Source organism: Leucoraja erinacea, chromosome 2 (genome assembly GCF_028641065.1).
Source record: "Leucoraja erinacea ecotype New England chromosome 2, Leri_hhj_1, whole genome shotgun sequence".
NCBI lineage: Eukaryota > Metazoa > Chordata > Chondrichthyes > Rajiformes > Rajidae > Leucoraja > Leucoraja erinaceus.
In genome coordinates this window covers 97,541,823-97,560,324 of record NC_073378.1, presented here as the reverse complement: position 1 = coordinate 97,560,324, position 18,502 = coordinate 97,541,823, and the positions used below count along the sequence as shown (strand labels likewise).

General features: G+C 41.9%; 1 protein-coding gene across 3 annotated transcripts in view; it reads right to left on the bottom strand.

Annotated features, from left to right (window-relative positions):
* Positions 1-18,502, bottom strand: part of crppa (CDP-L-ribitol pyrophosphorylase A) — a 230,206-nt gene that overhangs the window by 162,242 nt on the left and 49,462 nt on the right. For all 3 annotated transcript variants that reach the window (XM_055661840.1, XM_055661847.1, XM_055661831.1), the window contains exons 4-6: positions 15,142-15,246; positions 8,863-8,908; positions 4,666-4,763 (exon numbers count right to left, since the gene is read on the bottom strand). In XM_055661840.1, coding sequence (XP_055517815.1) covers positions 4,666-4,763; positions 8,863-8,908; positions 15,142-15,246 — 249 coding nt within the window. The remainder of the gene's footprint in view (positions 1-4,665; positions 4,764-8,862; positions 8,909-15,141; positions 15,247-18,502) is intronic.

Genomic DNA, 18,502 nt, shown 5'->3' with positions numbered 1-18,502 from the left:
CTCCAAACCCTTCGTGTCCATGAAGTTGTCCAACTGTCTTTTAAATGTTATAATTGTACTAAATACTACCACTTCCTCTGGCACTTCATTCAAATACAGAGCAACCCCTGTGAAAAACTTCCCCCTAAAGCTTCTTTTAATTTTTTTCCCTATCAACTTAAATCTATATCCCCAAGTTTTGGACTCCCCTTGCCTAGAGAAATGACTGTGACCATCCAGCTTTTCTATTAGATCACACCAGAGCCTCTTATGCTTCAAGGAAAAAAATTCCAGCCGACCCAGTCTCTCATAACAAAAGTCCCCAGTCCAAACAAAATCCTTGTGGACGTTGCATTCTCTCTTGTTTAATCATATCCCTACTGTAGAATAGCAATCATAACATTCCATAATCACCTGCACAGATTATACCACATCTCTGAATACCTGATCCATTTATCAAATTAGCTCACTCTAACTGCGTACAGTAATATGCAACTCATGTCAAGAGATCAATAATTGATTTTAACACTCCCTATAGTTCAAATGTCTGTGTCATGTTTCCCTTCTTGATATCAACTTGCTCCAGCCTGCATTCATTGTAATTCCTGTGCTCCAGCCAGACTAAACTGTGACTCTTGAAGTGAAAGGGTTCTTGGGTGCACACCAAAGATCTTATAGCTCTGCTATAAGATCTTTGGTGCACACTACAGACTAAGCACCACTGTTTAATATGACAATAGTTGGAACCACCCAGTGAGAATTAGGTCATGGTACGCTCAAATGCCCAAACCCTCTAATGGCTGAATAACATCAAACTTTCTTTCCTCAGATATGTATTTGTGTAGAACTCAAGGAACAGCATTTAATAACACTCGGCAGAGGCAGTAAAGTGTCCCCGGGTACAGCTGTGAAAGCAAAACACACACTAAACAAATAATCTGTTTCATAGGCATTCTGTCATTGCCTTCATTTTTGGTTAGCAGTGCTATTGACTGAAAATCTTGCTTCAGTTCAGGAGCAATACATGTTTGGTGAAATGCCAACAGCTGACTCACATGGCAGTCATCAGTCTTCTTCTGACCTATTCAATAAGTCATGGGATCACTTTCATAAGAAATGTTTTACTAAAGTTCTACAATATAACATACAGTGCCCACCACAATGTCTGGGACAAAGACCCATCATTTATTTATTTGTCTCTGTAATCTACAATTTGAGATTTGTAATAGAAAAAAAAGTCATATGTGGTTCAAGTGCACATTGTCAGATTGTTAAAGGCCATTTTTATACGTCTTGGTTTCTCCATGTAGAAATTACAGCAGTGTTTATACATAGTCCCCACATTTCAGGGCACCATAATGTTTGGAACACATGGCTTCACAGGTGTTTATAAAGGCCAAGGTGTGTTTAAATGCCTCCTTAATGCAGGTAGAAGAGAGCTCTCAGCACCTAGTCTTTCCTCCAGTCTTTCCATCACCTTTGGAAACTTCTATTGCTGTTTATCAACATGAGGACCAAAGTTGTACCAATGAAAGTCAATTAAGCCATTATGAGGCTGAGTAACAAAAATAAAACTGTAAGAGACATCAGCCAAACCTTAGGCTTATCAAATTCAACTGTTTGGTACATCATTAAGAAAGAGAGCACTGGTGAGCTTACTAATCGCAAAGGGGCTGGCAGGCCAAGGAAGACCTCCACAGCTGATAACAGAAGAATTCTCTCTTTAATTAAAAAAATCCCCAAGCACCTGTCCGACAGATCACAAACACTCTGTAGGTGTAGATTTGTCAATGACCATTGGCCACAGAAGACTTCATGAACAGAAATACGGAGGCTGCACTGCAAGAATCAAACCACTGGTTAGCCACAAAAATAGGATGGCCAGGTTACAGTTTGCCAAGAAGTACTTAAAAGAGCAAACAGAGTTCTGGAAAAAGTTCTTGTGAACAGATTAGACAAAGATTAACATATCAGAGTGATGGCAACAGCAACATATGGAGGAGAGAAGGAACTGCCCAAGATCCAAAGCATACTACCACATCTGTGAAACACAGTGTTGGGGGTGGTGTTATGGCCTGGGTATGTATGGCTGCTGAAGGTACTGGCTCACTTATCTTCATTGATGATACAACTGTTGATGTTAGTGGCATAATGAATTCTGACGTGTATAGACACATCATATCTGCTCAAGTTCAAACAAATGTCTCAAAACTCACTGGCCGGCAGTTCATTCTGCAGCAAAACAATGATCCCAAACATACTGCTAAAGGAACAAAGGAGTTTTTCAAAGCTAAAATATGGAGAATCTTGAGTGGCCAAGTTACACAAAAACTAATTGAGCATGCAGAACATGCATGCTGAAGCAGCAAAACTGAAGGGGACTAGCCCCCAAGAAAAATAGGCTAAAGATGGCTGCAATACAGGCCTGGCAGACCACCGAAAGACCCCAGCTGGTGTTGACCATGATCGTAGACTTCAAGCAGTCATTGAATGCAAAGGATATGCAACAAAATACTAAACATGACTACTTTCAAACATCATGTCCCAAACATTATGGTGCCCTGGAATGGGGGTACTATGTATAAACACTGCTGTAATTTCGACATGGTGAAATAAAAATGTATAAAAATGACTTTTATTAAAATCTGGCAATGTGTACTTTAACCACATGTGATTTATTCTATCATAAATCTCAAATTGTGGAGTAGAGAGACAAATAAATAAATGATGGGTCTGTCCCAAACATGAGGTCAGTCAGTATGTAGGAACTTATTTTATGCCACAGTTCTCAACGCTGGTGCCCCGTAAGGATGCGTTCTCAGCTCCTTACAAAACTCCCTATACATTCACAACCGTCTGGCCATATTTTGCTCTAACTTAAATTTAAGGATTGCAGGTGCCACCGTAGTGGGTCACATCTCAAACAATGATGAGGCGGAGTACAGAAAGAAAATAGAGAGCTTAATACCAAGATGTCAAGACAACAACCTCTCCCTCAATGTCAGCAGAATGAAGGAGCTGGTCAACAGTTTAAGGAAGCAGGATGGAGGACATGCCCCAGATGGAGGACATACCCCAATGGCGCAGAAGTGGAGATGGTAAAAAGCTTCAAGTTGCTAGGCATACATACCATTGTTAATATTGGCTAAATAAAAGAGGTCACAAAATGGAGGATCTCTGTATTTGCAGGGCCTGCTTGGCCTCTTTCTGTGAAAGTTGCAAGCTGGGAGTCACGGCTCCAAGGTGTCTGGATCCTAGACGGACGTTGAGGATAAGGTGAGGTCCAGATGTCCTTCCTTTTGTTAATATGTATGACGGTTTTGCAGAAGAGCTGAGCAGGTCTACAAATGCATGATTAGGATTGGTTATAGAGGGGGGTGTAAAAAGGTATTGTTAATTATGTTGCAGATTATTTGTGCTTTTATCTGATGATTGGTTAAAGTGTGAAGGCTTATTCAAATTGTTTATACAACCTGGGAAAATGTTTCTTTACTTTGGTTAACTGTCTTCTATCTAGAAGTTTCTGTGAAACAATGTAGCGGGGTGTTTTGTGATTGGGTTAGGGAACTGTCTATAACTGTGTAATATGATCGATATGTGTGATTTGCTTGTAGAAGCTACCAGCCACACACACACACACACACACACACACATATAGTTTGGCGTCACAGGTCCGATGCCCTATAAAAGAATGAACCCCACATGGATGAGAGCCGATATTCTGGGAGAGCACGGGACTGTGCTGGCTTGCTGGAGGTGTCTGCTCATACGAGGCTGAAGGACTTGGACGAGTAGAGACAAGGATCGGACCCGTGGTTGGTTGGGTATTGTATTGAAAGTTTGTTTGTGTTTGGGAAGAATAAATAGTTGATCCAGTGCTCGACTCAGTGTTTTACTGAACTAGATTAAGGGGGTAAGGTGTAGGAGCATAATTACATCACCAACATTTCAGCCTGGACCACATTAATGCCATGGCAAAGAAAGCACCTCAACGCCTCAACTGCCTCAAGACTGAGGAAATTTGGCACAAATCCTATGACACTTACCAATTTTTACAGGTGCAACATCGACAGCATCCTATTGGGATGTCATAACCTGGTTGTTCAGCTGAAGATTGAGGAAATTGCACAGTTGTGGACACAGCCAGTCCATCACAAAATGCAGATCAAAAACCTGCTCATACACCAATCAGCCCACAATGACTCAATCTATACTTCATGCGGCCTCAGGAAAGCAGTCAACATAATCAAGGACCCAGTTATTCCCTTCTTTCCCCAGTCCCATTGGGCAGACGGTACAAACGTTTAAAAACACATACCACCAGATTCAGGAACAGGTTCTTCCCCGCTTGGTTCTTGGTTTCTTGGTCCTCCAAAATATTCCAAATGGAATTTAAACTTTTTGAACAAGCCTCTCAATAGCCTAATATGTAATCTCTAACTCCCAATCCACCTTGTGTGGGTGTAGCCCTTGCACTTTTTTAAAAATCTGCAATTTCTCCATCGTTGTAAGAGCATATTCTGCACACGGTCTCCTTTCTCATTTTTGCAGTGGTACTCGTGTATGGCTTGATTGTACTCATGCAAGGTGTGATTAGCCAGGACAGCCAGCAAAACAAAGATGTTCACAGTATCTTGGGAATGCAACAGTAATAAACAAATGCTGATATCAATATACTTGACTCACCTTCATCACCAGTTGTAAGTCCTCTTGTAATAAAATGCCTAATTGAATTTGCCCTTCTTGCATTCCAGCGATGATACAAACACTCTTGGAAAGACTTTCTACGTAGAGAAAACAAATTCATCAAAGTTTTATTTTAATGGATTATTTTTTAGTTTTTAGTTTTAGAGATACAGCACGGAAACAGACCTTTTGGTCCACACCGTCCAGTGATCCCCACACATTAACACTATCCTACACCCACCAGGGCCAATTTTTTACATTAACCAAGCCAATTAACCTACAAAACCTGTACATCTTGACTGTGGGAGGAAACCGAAGATCTCTGAGAAAACCCACGCAGGTCATGGGGAGAACGTACAAACGCTGTACAGACAGCACACAAAGTCAGGATCGAACACAGGTCTCCGGCACTGCATTCACAGTAAGGCAGCAATTCTACCTCTGTGCCACTGCGACCACTTATTTCTCTCCTTAACAGAACATTCCCCCTTATTTTCTGGTACCCAATCTTTCAGCACTGTAGATGAAAAACCTGTTTTCACCCATTGTTTCCATGCCTGTTCTCTACCTTATTCTTTTGGAGAATGCAATTCAAAGCACAAGCATAGTTCTGCTGTTTTCTATCCCCCTAACATAGTTTATCCTAATGAGCAAAGGTTCTGGAAGTTCTCTGTTACATTGAGTAAAGAAGCTTATGAGGATGACATACTTATTGATAAGCATGCTTACAGCCAACACTGTATTGGTATGACCTGACTGAACTTGAGTTTTGCATACATTTATTCAAATTGGGTCTTCATATAGAAATCATGATATTTGAAAATAAGTTTTAAAAGAAGCATCAAGGAGCATTTTATCCATCTGAGCTTTGGAACTTGTTAACATGTTAATTCACGAATATGTTTTTGTTTAAAATCACCTCCAATATAAGTCATGTACCTAAACATATACAAAACCTTTCTATTTAATTCAAATGAAAATAAACAGATGCTCAATGATCAATCAGCATTTGAAAAGACAATTTCAGAACAATGTCAATATTCTTTGGATATGGACAGAACTGTGCAACTTAAAATAAAATGAGTCTTTTATTACAGATGTAACAATTTGTTACAGTTCTGGTGTGGTATGGTGGCGCCTAACGCCAGCGGCTCGACTGCAGTCCATCTGTCTTTAAAAAAAAATGGTCTTGTTAAATGTATGTGTTGATTCTAGTTTTTATTATTTTTTAGCTGCGTATATGTGGGGGTTGGGGGGGGGGGAAACTGTTTAATCTCGTCCCTGTATGGGGACCTTCTGGAGCCTGCCGACTTGCCATCAAGGAGCTGGCCAACTTCAGAACGGGAAGAGCTTTGGTGTCGCATGGCTGCGACCCGACTTCGGAGGCTCCGGCCGCAGGCCCAGTGGACAGGAAACATCGGGAGCTCGCAGGTCCCTGGTGGGAGACCGCTTTTCGGAGCTCCTGCAACGGCAACTTCTCCCACTGAAATCTAGGGGTTTAAGTGACTCGGACCGGGGCCTAACATCGCCCCGCGCGGCTTAACGGCCGCGGGTCTTACCATCGCCCGCCGGGGGCTTTAACATCAGGAGCACCAGTCGCCTTGATGCTGCAGCTGGACCGCGGGAGAAGAACAAAGGGAAGAGATAAGACTTTTGCCTTCCATCACAGTTAGGAGGTGTTGGAGATTCACTGTGATGGATGTTTATGTAAATTGTGTTAAATGTGGGTCTTGGATTTTTTTGTAATGTTAAGACTGTAGAAATGCAATTTTGTTCAAACCAAGCTGTTTGAATGATAATAAAAGGCATTCTATTCAGTCTATTCTATTCTAGTGTACATGGCAAGATTAGCAAGTTTGCAGATAATACAAAAGTGGGTGATACTGAAGACAGTGAGGATGGCAAATCTTCAAAATTTGCAGTTGTATCTTGATCGGTTTTCCAGGTGGACTGAGGAATGGTTGATGAAATGTAATACAGAGGAATGCAAGGTGTTGCACTTTGGAAAGTCTAACATGAGCAGGACCTACACAGTGAATGGTAAGGTTCTGGGAATTGTTCTAGTGCTGAGGGATCTAGGAGTGCAGGTACATGGTTCCTTGAAGGTGGCGTCACAGGTAGATGGGGTGGTCAAAAAGCATTTTGGCACATTGGCCTTCTTCAGTCAGGGTATTGGGTATAGAAGTTTGGAGGTCATGTTGCAGTTATACAAGACGTTGGTGAGGCCGTATTTAGAGTATTGTGTTCAGTTCTGTGCACCATGTTACAGGAAATATGTTATTAAGCTGGAAAGGGTGCAACAAAGATTTATAAGGATGTTGCTAGGACCCGAGGGTCTGAGCTGTAGGGAAAGGTTCAGGATGGGACTATTGCCTGTTTAAACACTATGACTTTATGACTCTTGTGGTAAAAAGAAGATGAATCATGTCAATACGATCAACATGGAGCTACATGACCATAGGCCCTTTACCTGCCACGGTCTGCGGAGCTTCTAGCCGCGGGCGGGGCGTGGACTTACCATCCCGAGCCTGGGATCGATCGCCGGAGAAGAGCTCCGACCGTCGGCCTGCGGCCTATAACATCCTGAAGCCGCGGACTCCGGTAGGAAAGTGAAGTTTCGGGCCCTTCCAGCCACGGAGTGTGTTTGATCGTTCATGGCCCCGACCACGGGTGAACAGAGGAGAACTGGCTGAAGTTTGTGCCTTCCACCACAGTGACGAATGCTGTGGTGGATGTTTGTGTTAAATCTTATTGTGTATTGTGTGTTCTTCTTATGTGTATCGCTGCTGGCAAATCTTTGGGTGTATGTGGCGAATATAATTGACTTTGACTATTATACAACGTGATCAAATTGGACAACAATGATTAACTATTTCAACACAGGCCTTTGTTGCCGACAATTCATTTTGTTTAAGCCCAAGTCCCTGTTATGCTGTTACATGTAATAATTTCATTGTTCCGTTAATTTAAGACAATTAAATACTCTTGACTGTAATGCAGAACTCCATTTACTTGTCTTTTTCCAACATCCAAATGCCTGAATTTCAGCTTATTTGCTCATATGTAATTTAAAACTGTCAAATTGCTGCTTCATTCCGAAGCTTTAGGAAATGCACAGAAGACGAGCAAGAGATTAGCCCAGCACGCCATCATCAAAACAACTACAAAAAATTGCTTTTTTTAAAAAACTAAATGCAAGCACACTACTGTTCATGGAAAAATTGCAACTTTTGCCCGATTTCTGTTGTAAAAATAAGTAATTCTGCTTTGTTGATGATAATTTTCAATGCACATCACTAATTGCCACAAATATTATGTGTGGACGACAATGAAGAAGGATGTCCTGCTGCATATGAATAACTGCAAGACAGGCACAGAAAGAATCAGATCAAACATATTAAATGACAACTCCCATCACTGTGCTCAATAATCACACGATCAGACAGCAATCCTCAGAGCAGAGGCAATTACCACATTTAGGTGTGTCTAAAATTCAATGTTTTGGCGGAGCCCGAGGGGTTGTTAACTTGTCGGTATAGATTTAAGTTCTAAGGTAAAGGACTGGAAGAGAACCCTGTAACTAAAAGGTGGCGAGATTCTGGAAGGAAAAGGGAAAGGAGAGGGTTGAGGTAGGGTGTGTAGAAAACTAGGAGAAATTGGTACGCATTCAGGTGGGGCACAGGGAAGAAAGGGGGGGAAGAAAGGGGGGGACGAAAAGGAGGAGGGGACTGCTTGTCCCGTAAGCTCCACAAATGCTGCCTGAGCTGCTGTGTTACTCCAACGCTCTGTAGCTTTTTCAGGTAACAATGCTTCCTAGATATAACTCCCAAGAGAATTTAAAGATATCGAGTGATTATTATTTTAAGACAGAACTCAAAATTAGTTACAGATTAGAAAATTACAAAAAACATTTAAGAAAATGGTACATTTTATAAATTTGCTGTAACTAGGCTTGTGAAATAAATTTGAATATACAACAATTCTGTTCTATATTCTGTTTACTCTGAACTTTTTAAAAACATTCTGACATCAATGTTTTAAATTGCATCTGACATTTAATAACATTCCCAATTTAGCAATATATATCAATGAACTACGCCATCACGGACAGAGCGTAATGATGCTAAGAAGAGCCAACACATATTTAGTTCAATTAATAAGCAGTTAGAACTCAATTTGATGTAAATGAGCACGCACCCTTGATAATTGATTCAGCTGCATAAAGATCCCGCTTGTACGTTACCTAAGGGATGAGAAAAATCTGATTATGCTCAACTCTTGGGGAAAAAAATCAATATGTAGTATAATCAGAGTAAAACCACTTCTTCCATCAATGACACATACAATTTATATCCAGGACATGGCACCACTGAACCCATTAAAAACATAGGTCAAAACATCAGAGAACAATGGGAGCAAATGATTTGGGTCTGGGTACATTTCCACAAGAAGGAAATGGAGGACAACCAAAGTCAGAGCTCTCTAAGTGATGAAAAGAGTTGATAAAGGAAATAAGTGCAATGGTAAATTACAAGTAGAATTCTAGATGGGCAGGCTCACCTCAACGTGACTGGGATCATGTTCTTGACTCAATAAAGAAGACAGCATTGCAAGGAAATGATTCTAAATAAAATAGATTAAGTGGACCAGGTAACACCAGGAGAACATTTGAGGAATAGTAATCATCATGCTTAGTTTCAGAAACAAGAAGGGCAAGAAACAATAAATAGGAGAGGAGGAATTTGAATTGCATTGAATTGAATCTAGTCTCAATGGAATGAGGAGGGACTTACCAGCATGAAATGGATTGAACGTCAGGTAGGCTAAACTAGGTGACCTTTAACGAAGAGATATTTCTCAGAGAGGCTAGGTACATTTGCACAAGACGCAAAGGGAAATTAACAAAGGTAAACGTAACTTAATCATCTCACAGTTCCAAAGAGGAACAAAGTGAATAAAGTGAAAATGACAACACAAAGGAGAGGGGAGGATGTAGAACATCTATCAAATGAATAATTCAGAGAACAAGACTGAATATAGTAACCTGAGAACAGGGCAAAGGTTAAAATATAACAGAGAACAGAGTAGCCAGTGACATTACAGGGAATGTAAAAACCTTCTCAAGGCATGTGAATAGCAAGCAAGGAGGGCAGGACTGGCAGCTCAATGTTCCTGTGTACAGGAGCTTCAGGAGAGACAGGGGTGAGGGAAAAAGAGGAGGGGGGGATTGCATTGTTGGTTAAGGAGGATGTCACGGTTGTGTTCAGAGGTGACATTACGGACAATTCATCTAGTGAGGCTGTATGGGTGGAGCTGAGGAACAAGAAAAGGATGATCACTTTGTTGGGGGTGTCCTACAGGCCCCCAAATAGTCAACGGGAATTAGAAGAACAAATATGCCAGGAGATTGCAGACAGCTGCAGGTCAAATAAGGTTGCTTCAGTAGGAGATTTTAACTTTCCCAATATAGACTGTGAAAATCATAGTGTGAAGGGTTTAAATGGGGTGTAATTCCTCAAAAGTGTTCAGGAGTTTTCTCAAGCAGTATGTCGAGGCCTCACACATGAGAGGACAACGCTGGATCTAGTATTGGGAATTGGGATGGGCATGCCAATGAAGTGTTTGTGGGGGAGGCTTTTGGGACTAGTGACCACAGTTCGATTAGGTTCAAGATAGTTATGGATCGGGACAGAGAGGGTCCACCTGTTAAAATGCTCAGATCGACACAAAATGCTGGAGTAACTCAGCAGGACAGGCAGCATCTCTGGAGAGGAATGGGTGACGTTTCGGGTCGAGGCCCTTCTTAAAATGCTCAACTGGGGCAAGGCCAACTTTGAGGGTATGAGAGAAGGTCTCACTCAAGTTGACTGGAGCAGGTTATTTGAGAGCAAAGGAACATTGGCCAAGTGGGATGTTTTAAAAAGTGTGCTGACAAAAGCTCAGGATACGTACGTCCCCATTAGAGTGAAAGGCAAAGCAGGCAAACGTAAGGAAGCTTGGCTGATGAGGGAAATTGAGGCATTGGTGATAAACAAGAAGGATGCAAGGGACAGGTATAGGCAGCTGGGATCAAGTGCATTCCTGTAGGAGTTTCACGAGCTAAACTGAAAAAGGAGATCAGAAAGGCAAAAAAGGGCCAGAAGAAAGCTCTGGCGGGCAGCATTAAGGACAATCACAAAATATTTTATAAATACATAAGGAGGAAATGGGTAATTAGAGAGAGAGTGGGACCTCTCAGGAATCAAAGCGGACACCTCTGTGTGGAGCCACAGGAGATGGGCAAGGTCCTCAATTAATATTTCTCCTCTGTATTTACCGGAGGAACGGAGGAACTTAGGGCAATCAATGGAAGTGTCTTGAGAGCAGTCAGTGTTACCATCGAAGAAGTACTGAAGGTACTATCGTGCATGAAGGTAGACAAATCTCCAGGGCCTGATCAGATATATCCAATGACATTGTGGGAAACCATAGAGGAAATTGCAGGAGCCCTGATTGAAATTTAAGAGTTGTCCTTAAGTGCAGGGGAGGTGCTGGAAAACTGGAGGGTGGCAAATGTTGTGCCTCTTTTGAAGAAAGGCTGCTGGGAACTATAGGCCAGTGAGCTTAACATCCATAGTTGGAAAGTTACTAGGGAGTATTCAGAGGGATAGGTTATACAGGCATTTGGACGGGCCAGGGCTGATTAGGGATAGTCAGCATGGTTTTGTATGTGGGAGATCGTGTCTCACAAATCTGACTGTTTTTTGAAGACATAACCAAAAAGGTAGATGAGGGAAGAGCTGTAGATGTTGTGTACATGGATTTCAGTAAGGCATTTGACATGGTTCCGCATGGTAAGCTGCTCTGGAAGGTTAGATCACGTGGGATCCAAGGAGAGATAGCGAAATGGATAGCAAATTGGCTCCATGGAAGGAAGCAGAGGGTGATGGTGGAAAGTAGCTTCTCTGACTGGAGGCCTGCGTCTAGCGGTGTGACTCAGCGTTCGGTGCTGGGCCCATTACTGTTTGTCATCTACATCAATGATTTGGATGAGAACACATAAGGCAAGATTAGCAAGTTTGCTGATGATACAAAAGTGGGTGGTTTTGCAGATAGTGAAAGATTGTAGCAGGATCTGGATCAATTGACCAGGTGGGCTGAGGAATGGTTGATGGAATTTAATATAAATTAGTGCATTTTGGGACGTCTAACAAGGGCAGGACCAACAAAGTAAATGGTAGGCCTCTGGGGAATGTTGTAGAGCAGAGGGATCTAGGAGTGCAGGTGCATGGTTCCTTGAAGGTCAATTCTCAGGTAGATAAGGTGGTCAAAAAAGCTTTTAGCACATTGGCCTTCATCAGTCAAAGTATAGAGTATAGAAGTTGGGAGGTCATGTTACAGTTCTATAAGACGTTGGTGAGATTGCATTTAGAATATTGTGATCAGTTCTGGGCACCGTTAAAGGATGATATTGTCAAGCTTGAAAGAGTTCAGAGAAGATTTACGAGGATGTTGCCAGGACTAAAGGGTGTGAGCTATAGGGAAAGGTTGAAATGTCTCTACTTCTTGGAGTGTAGGATTATGAGGGGTGATCTTTTTAAGGTGTACAAATTCATGAGAGGAATGCAGAGTTTCTTGCCCAGAGTAGGAGAATTGAGGACCAGAGGACATAGGGAAAGGGAAGGGAAAGGGTGAAGGGAAAAATATTTAATAGGAATCTGAGGGGTAACTATTTCACTCAAAGTGTGATGCGTGTATGGAACAAGCTGCCAGATGAGATAGTCGAGGCTGGGACTATCCCAATGTTTAAGAAATAGTTAGACAGGTACATGGAATGGAACAAGTGCAGGCAGGTGGGACTAGTATAGCTGGGACTAGTGTAGCTGTAGAGATTAGTTGTGCATTTTCCAGTGGCATTTCCCAATCATCAGTGCTTGGACAACTTTTATTTTTAAATATGATTTATAAATAACATGGATATTGGAGCACAGAGTTAAATTTCAATATTTGCATAAGACACCAGGCTAAAGGGTCTGTCCCACTTATGCGATTTTTTCGGCGACTTGCCGGCACCCGTCATAGTCGCAGCAGGAACTGACGGGTGTCAGCAAGTCGGCAAAAAAAATTGCGTAAGTGGGACAGGCCCTTCAGAGTGGTAAATAGTGAGGAAGAAATCAAGGGTCTGGGTCTCAACAGGTTCTGGTAACAAGCATTCCATGTTCCAATGCAAAGATTTTTTTAAAATTTTTTTTAAATAAACTTATTGCATTAATGGCTTTATTAAGTTGAGTCCACAGCACATTTTCCCAGCCACAAAACTGGCTTTCACTTATCCACTTTGTTGATACTTTTTGCTAGTTTATCTACCAGTATTAACAAATGCAGATCTTGTATTCAAAGAGCAGCATCTAAGTAATATGGGGCTTGCCTTCTGCCATAACCGAAGGGGAGATACTTTGTGATTCAAGTGGGGATAGAAGTCATTCTGCAGCTGGGAGAAAACTGCAAAAGAGAATTATGACCAAGGCAGAAGGCAAGTCCCCTATTACTTAGATGTAGCTCTTTGGGCACAAGTAGATAGTTGGTGAAGATAAGAAGCACTCTCTATGCACAGTATACTTTCCACTTACATTCGACTTCACAAGGTGCAGCACCTCACACTTTTTTAAATTAAATTCCATCTGATATTTCTCCAACCATATTGATAACTGATCTAAATCCCTCTGTATTCTTTAACAAACTTCCTCACTGTACACACCGCTCACAAATTTGGTGTGGTATACCAATTTACTAACCAAGCCATTTACATTTATGTCCAAGTAAATCATAACCCAAGGAATCCTCTCCAATGGCTTTCCCACCACTGACATTAGGCTCACAAGCTCATAATTTATCTACTTCCCTTCTTAAACAAACGTGCACAATTAGCTACTCTCCAATCCTCGGAGACCTCACACGTGGCTATAGAGGATACAATGATCTTCTTCAAGGCCCCTGCAATCTCCTCTTTTACCTTGCTCAATAACAGGATAGATGCCATTAGAATCTCAGATGTATCCACCTTAATAATTGTTAGGTGAGGGAAAGGCACATTAAAGATTTGTTTGAAAAATATTATTTTATGGGTCAAGAAAGAGCTTTCTAAAGTGGCTGGCTGCTGTATTCTTTACTAAAAAAATGCTTGGACATTGTGCCCAAAAGAATTAATGCAATGCAAAGCAGCATGGCTGGAAATAGAACAAAGCTAGCCCAGCATCTGAGAGAATTGTTCGATGGATCCAAATTGGGCTGCTGATATGGGCTGCAGTCTTCACCTCCTCCTGCTGTTGCCCAGCTGCTGGAAATAGTGGCCCCAATGCTTGAACCACGAGTTACAAGATGACACAAGCCACAAGAAACTCAGAGAGCTTCTTGGGTCATTATTAGGCAGCATCTCCTGACGTGTCTAAGCACCAAAGATATTCCTTTGTAACACCTGCCAAGTGTTAAATGATGTTGCTTTAAACAAAAGACATTTCATTTGCAGATCCAGGAGAACAGATTGGTGGACTTGAACATGTTATTCATGAGTAGCCTTTGTCAGCTGCAGATCTGGCGTACCTTTGCAAAGTCAAAGGCAGAATAATTTACTTTAACACCAGGTTTTTACACAGCATCTTGAACTAATCTTTGGGAGATACTGATTGTGTCACAGGCCAACTGGATATTAGTTGAGAACTGCGTTGACTTCAGAAGAGTAAGGCGAGGAACGTGGGCTCTTGACAAAAAGAACCTGCATTACCTCCATGCTGAATCCCCTGTAGCCTGTCATGATCCTATGACACTAATGTTTCATTTTTAATTTGGTGCAAAACAGATTACATTGCAAAGTTGTTTTTTTTCTGCCTTCCATCACAGTGAGGAATGTGGAGGAGTCACTGTGGTGGATGTTTATGTTAAAATGTGTTTTGTGTGTTCCGTTGCTTTTTTTTTGTATGACTGACGACAAGAAATTCCTCGTATGTTGAAAAACATACTTGGCTAATAAAGTATTATTGTGATTATACATGTTTAATACTACCTTTTCTGCTCAATATTCTCATCTAAAGCCCATTTTTTCTTACCTGTCTAAAAGCTTTCCTACTTATCTCATGGCCTATTTCTTAACTGCTTAGAGATGAATTTGTTTTAGCACAAGCATTTACATCATATTTACATCAAAACTCTGATGGAATCTTTAAACAAAACTGCTTTATTCTCTCTTGACTTCTGAAAATGTTACAACAATAATAAAATCCCAGGTACACAAAATTACTGGAGAAACTCAGCGGGTGCAGCAGCATCTATGGAGCGAAGGAAATAGGTGACGTTTTGGGCCGAAACCCTTCTTCAGACTCGCCAATATGCCAAGATGGGATTCAGATAAAATCCCAGCACTGGCCAACTCATGGTTACAATCTTATGCCAATAATCATAGCAGTAAAACTGGGGATTTAAACTCAAAATGTTCCTTCTTACCTTCCACAGGTCAGGTGGTCCATCAATGAGCTTTGCAGAGATGCCACAGTACTGCAGAGCTAAATGAAGACACTCTGTCCCATGCTCAAGATCATAATCTGTGCACTGCAACAGAAAATGTAATGACATATTGGACCAACATTTCCAGGAATTAAAAAAAAACACAATTAAATGTAGATTAAAATCATTTCTGAGCAGCCCAGCCACGAGGCAATGTGAGGAACAAGAGTAAAATACTGAGACAAATCTACAACATGCTGGATATATTTTTTAAAAAAAGGAGTTGGAGGTTATAATACGTTACCTGCAAATGCCTCTGCCTAGTGGTTGGTAAACTATTTTATAATAATCAACATGTTTAAATCATGGATATCTGTCCACATACACTTGAACATATGTGTCAAATATCATTGCCTTGCACTGAACGCCATATAGGAAATGTAAAGGAGTTAACCCATAGAGAACGGCAAAGCACAGAAAGCAAGGTGGAGGAATAGATCCAGATATAAAATTCCATCTTTCGACAGCCCACATACTGATAAGTAGTGTCGGAAAGAACTGCAGATGCTGGTTTAAATCAAAGGTAGACACAAAATGCTGCAGTAACTTAGCGGGACATGCAGCATCTCTGGAGAGAAGGAATGGGTCTTCTCTTGTACATACATTAAGACCCATTAAATTACCGAGAGTGAATGAGGGCAAACATATTTTAAAATGTATCACAAGATTTCAACTCAAAATCAAAATCAGCAATTCTTATATATGAATATGCCAAGATGTAATAAAAGAAGCAGGCAATAAAACGTACATAGTAAACAGAAGTGAACCTGGTCAACTTGCATTACTTTCCAAGACAAATTTCTATTCCACTGTTTCTTATATTCACTTATTCTCCCTCTTCCCCGATCCTATTGCTCATGGTTTAGAATAGTTACATAACTGGATTATTTCCACAGGCTGTAACTTTGGCCCAAACATGCAGAAATGCTTCCTAAATGACCTTCGCTCCTTCAGCAGTGCCTATATTTGCTAATAACTGCAGTGTTCACTTTTGTTTGCAACTCCTCAGATAATGAAGGATTCTCTCACTGCACACAATGCAGTAAAAGTGGGCACAGTTTCTGGTTTGAACTGTTAAGTTGCAAGCAATATTAGGAAAACACAAACTATCAACTGGTGGCACTAACATCCGTGGCGATTGAATGCTTTAAGAGGTTAGTTATGGTGCATATCAACTCCTACCTCAACTAGAACTTCAACCTACTACAGTTTGTCTACCGCCACAACAGATCAACGGAGAATACGATCTCACTGGCTCTCCACTCTGCACTGGACCACTTGGACAATAGAAACACATACGTCAGGCTGTTTATAGATTACAGCTTGGCATTCAATACCATCATCCCCTCCAAGCTAGTTACTAAGCTCATGGAGCTGGGTCACTGCACATCTCTCTGCAACTAGATTTGCGACTTCCTCCTCAACAAACCACAGTCTGTTCGAATTGGCAGAAACACTTCTTCCTCAATAACAATCAGTACGGGAGCACCTCAAAGCTGTGTGCTCAGTCCCCTGCTCTACTCACTCTATTCTCATGACTCTGTAGTCGGACATAGCAAACTCTATCTTCAGGTTCGCCGACGATACCATCTTTGTTGGATGAATTACAGGTGGTGATAAGTCCGTGTATAGAAGTGAGATCGATCGATTTACCAAATGGTGCAGCACAACAACCTGGTTCTCAATGTCAGTAAGACCAATGACTGTGGACTTTGGAAGAGGAAGGATGAGGACCCATAAACCTATCTATATTTATATGATGGAGAGAGTCAGAAACTTCAAATTTCTAGGCGTGCATATTTCCGAAGATCTTTCCAGGACCCAGCACACTGATGCAATTATCCTGTTTGAGTACGGATGGGGGTGACAGCCTACCCGGGGGTGGTGACAGCGGACGGGCCTCCAGCACAGAGACCGGCCCTGTTGCTCCAAAAGCTAGGGAAAAAAAGAGGGCAATAGTAATTGGGGACTCTATTGTTAGGGGGTCGGATAGGCGATTCTGTGGACGCAGTCGGGAGACCAGGATGGTGGTCTGCCTCCCTGGTGCCAAGGTCTCGGACGTGTCTCAACGCATCCAAGATATCCTTAAATCAGAGGGAGAGGAGCCTGAGGTCGTGGTACATATAGGTACCAATGACATAGGTAAAAAAAGGGAAGAGGTCCTGAAGGGAGGATTTAGGGAGTTGGGAGGAGAGTTAAGAAAAAGGACCAAAAAGGTAACAATCTCAGGATTACTGCCTGTGCCACGCGACAGTGAGAGTAGGAATGGAGTGAGGTGGAGGATAAATGCGTGGCTGAAAGACTGGTGCAAAGGGCAGGGATTCAAGTTCCTGGATCATTGGGACTTCTTTTGGGGAAGGTGGGACCTGTACAGAAAGGATGGGTTGCACTTGAACCCGAGGGGGACCAATATCCTAGCGGGGAAATTTGCAAAGGCAGCTGGGGAGACTTTAAACTAGAATGGTTGGGGCGAGGGACTCAAATAGCGAAAGGTAGTAGACAGAATGGGAGGCAGGAAGCAGAAATGGGAAGCACTCGGACGCAAGAGGAGAAAGGAAAAAAAGGAAATAAACAGAGAATAAGGGACGGGGGTTTTCTTAAATGTGCATATTTTAATGCTAGGAGCATTGTAAGAAAGGTGGATGAGCTTAGAGTCTGGATAGACACCTGGAAGTATGATGTTGTGGCGATCAGTGAAACGTGGTTGCAGGAGGGCTGTGATTGGAAACTAAATATTCCAGGATTTCGTTGCTTCAGGTGTGATAGAATTGGAGGGGCAAGAGGTGGAGGTGTTTGCATTGCTAGTCAGGGAAGATATTACAGCAGTGCTTTGGCAGGATAGATTGGAGGGCTCATCTAGGGAGGCTATTTGGGTGGAATTGAGAAGTGGGAAAGGTGTAGCAACACTTATAGGGGTGTATTATAGACCGCCAAACGGGGAACGAGAACTGGAAGAGCAAATATGTAAGGAGATAGCAGAGATTAGTAGTAAGCACAAGGTAGTGATTGTGGGAGATTTCAACTTTCCACACATAGACTGGGAAACACATTCTGTAAATGGGCTGGATGGGTTGGAGTTTGTAAAATGTGTGCAGGATAGTTTTTTGCAGCAATACATAGAGGTACCTACTAGAGGATGGGGCAGTGCTGGACCTCCTGTTAGGAAATGAGACTGGACAGGTGGCGGAGGTATGCGTTGGGGAGCACTTCGGGTCCAGTGATCACAATACCATTAGTTTCAATATAACTATGGAGAGGGTCAGAACTGGACCTAGGGTTGAGATTTTTGATTGGAGAAAGG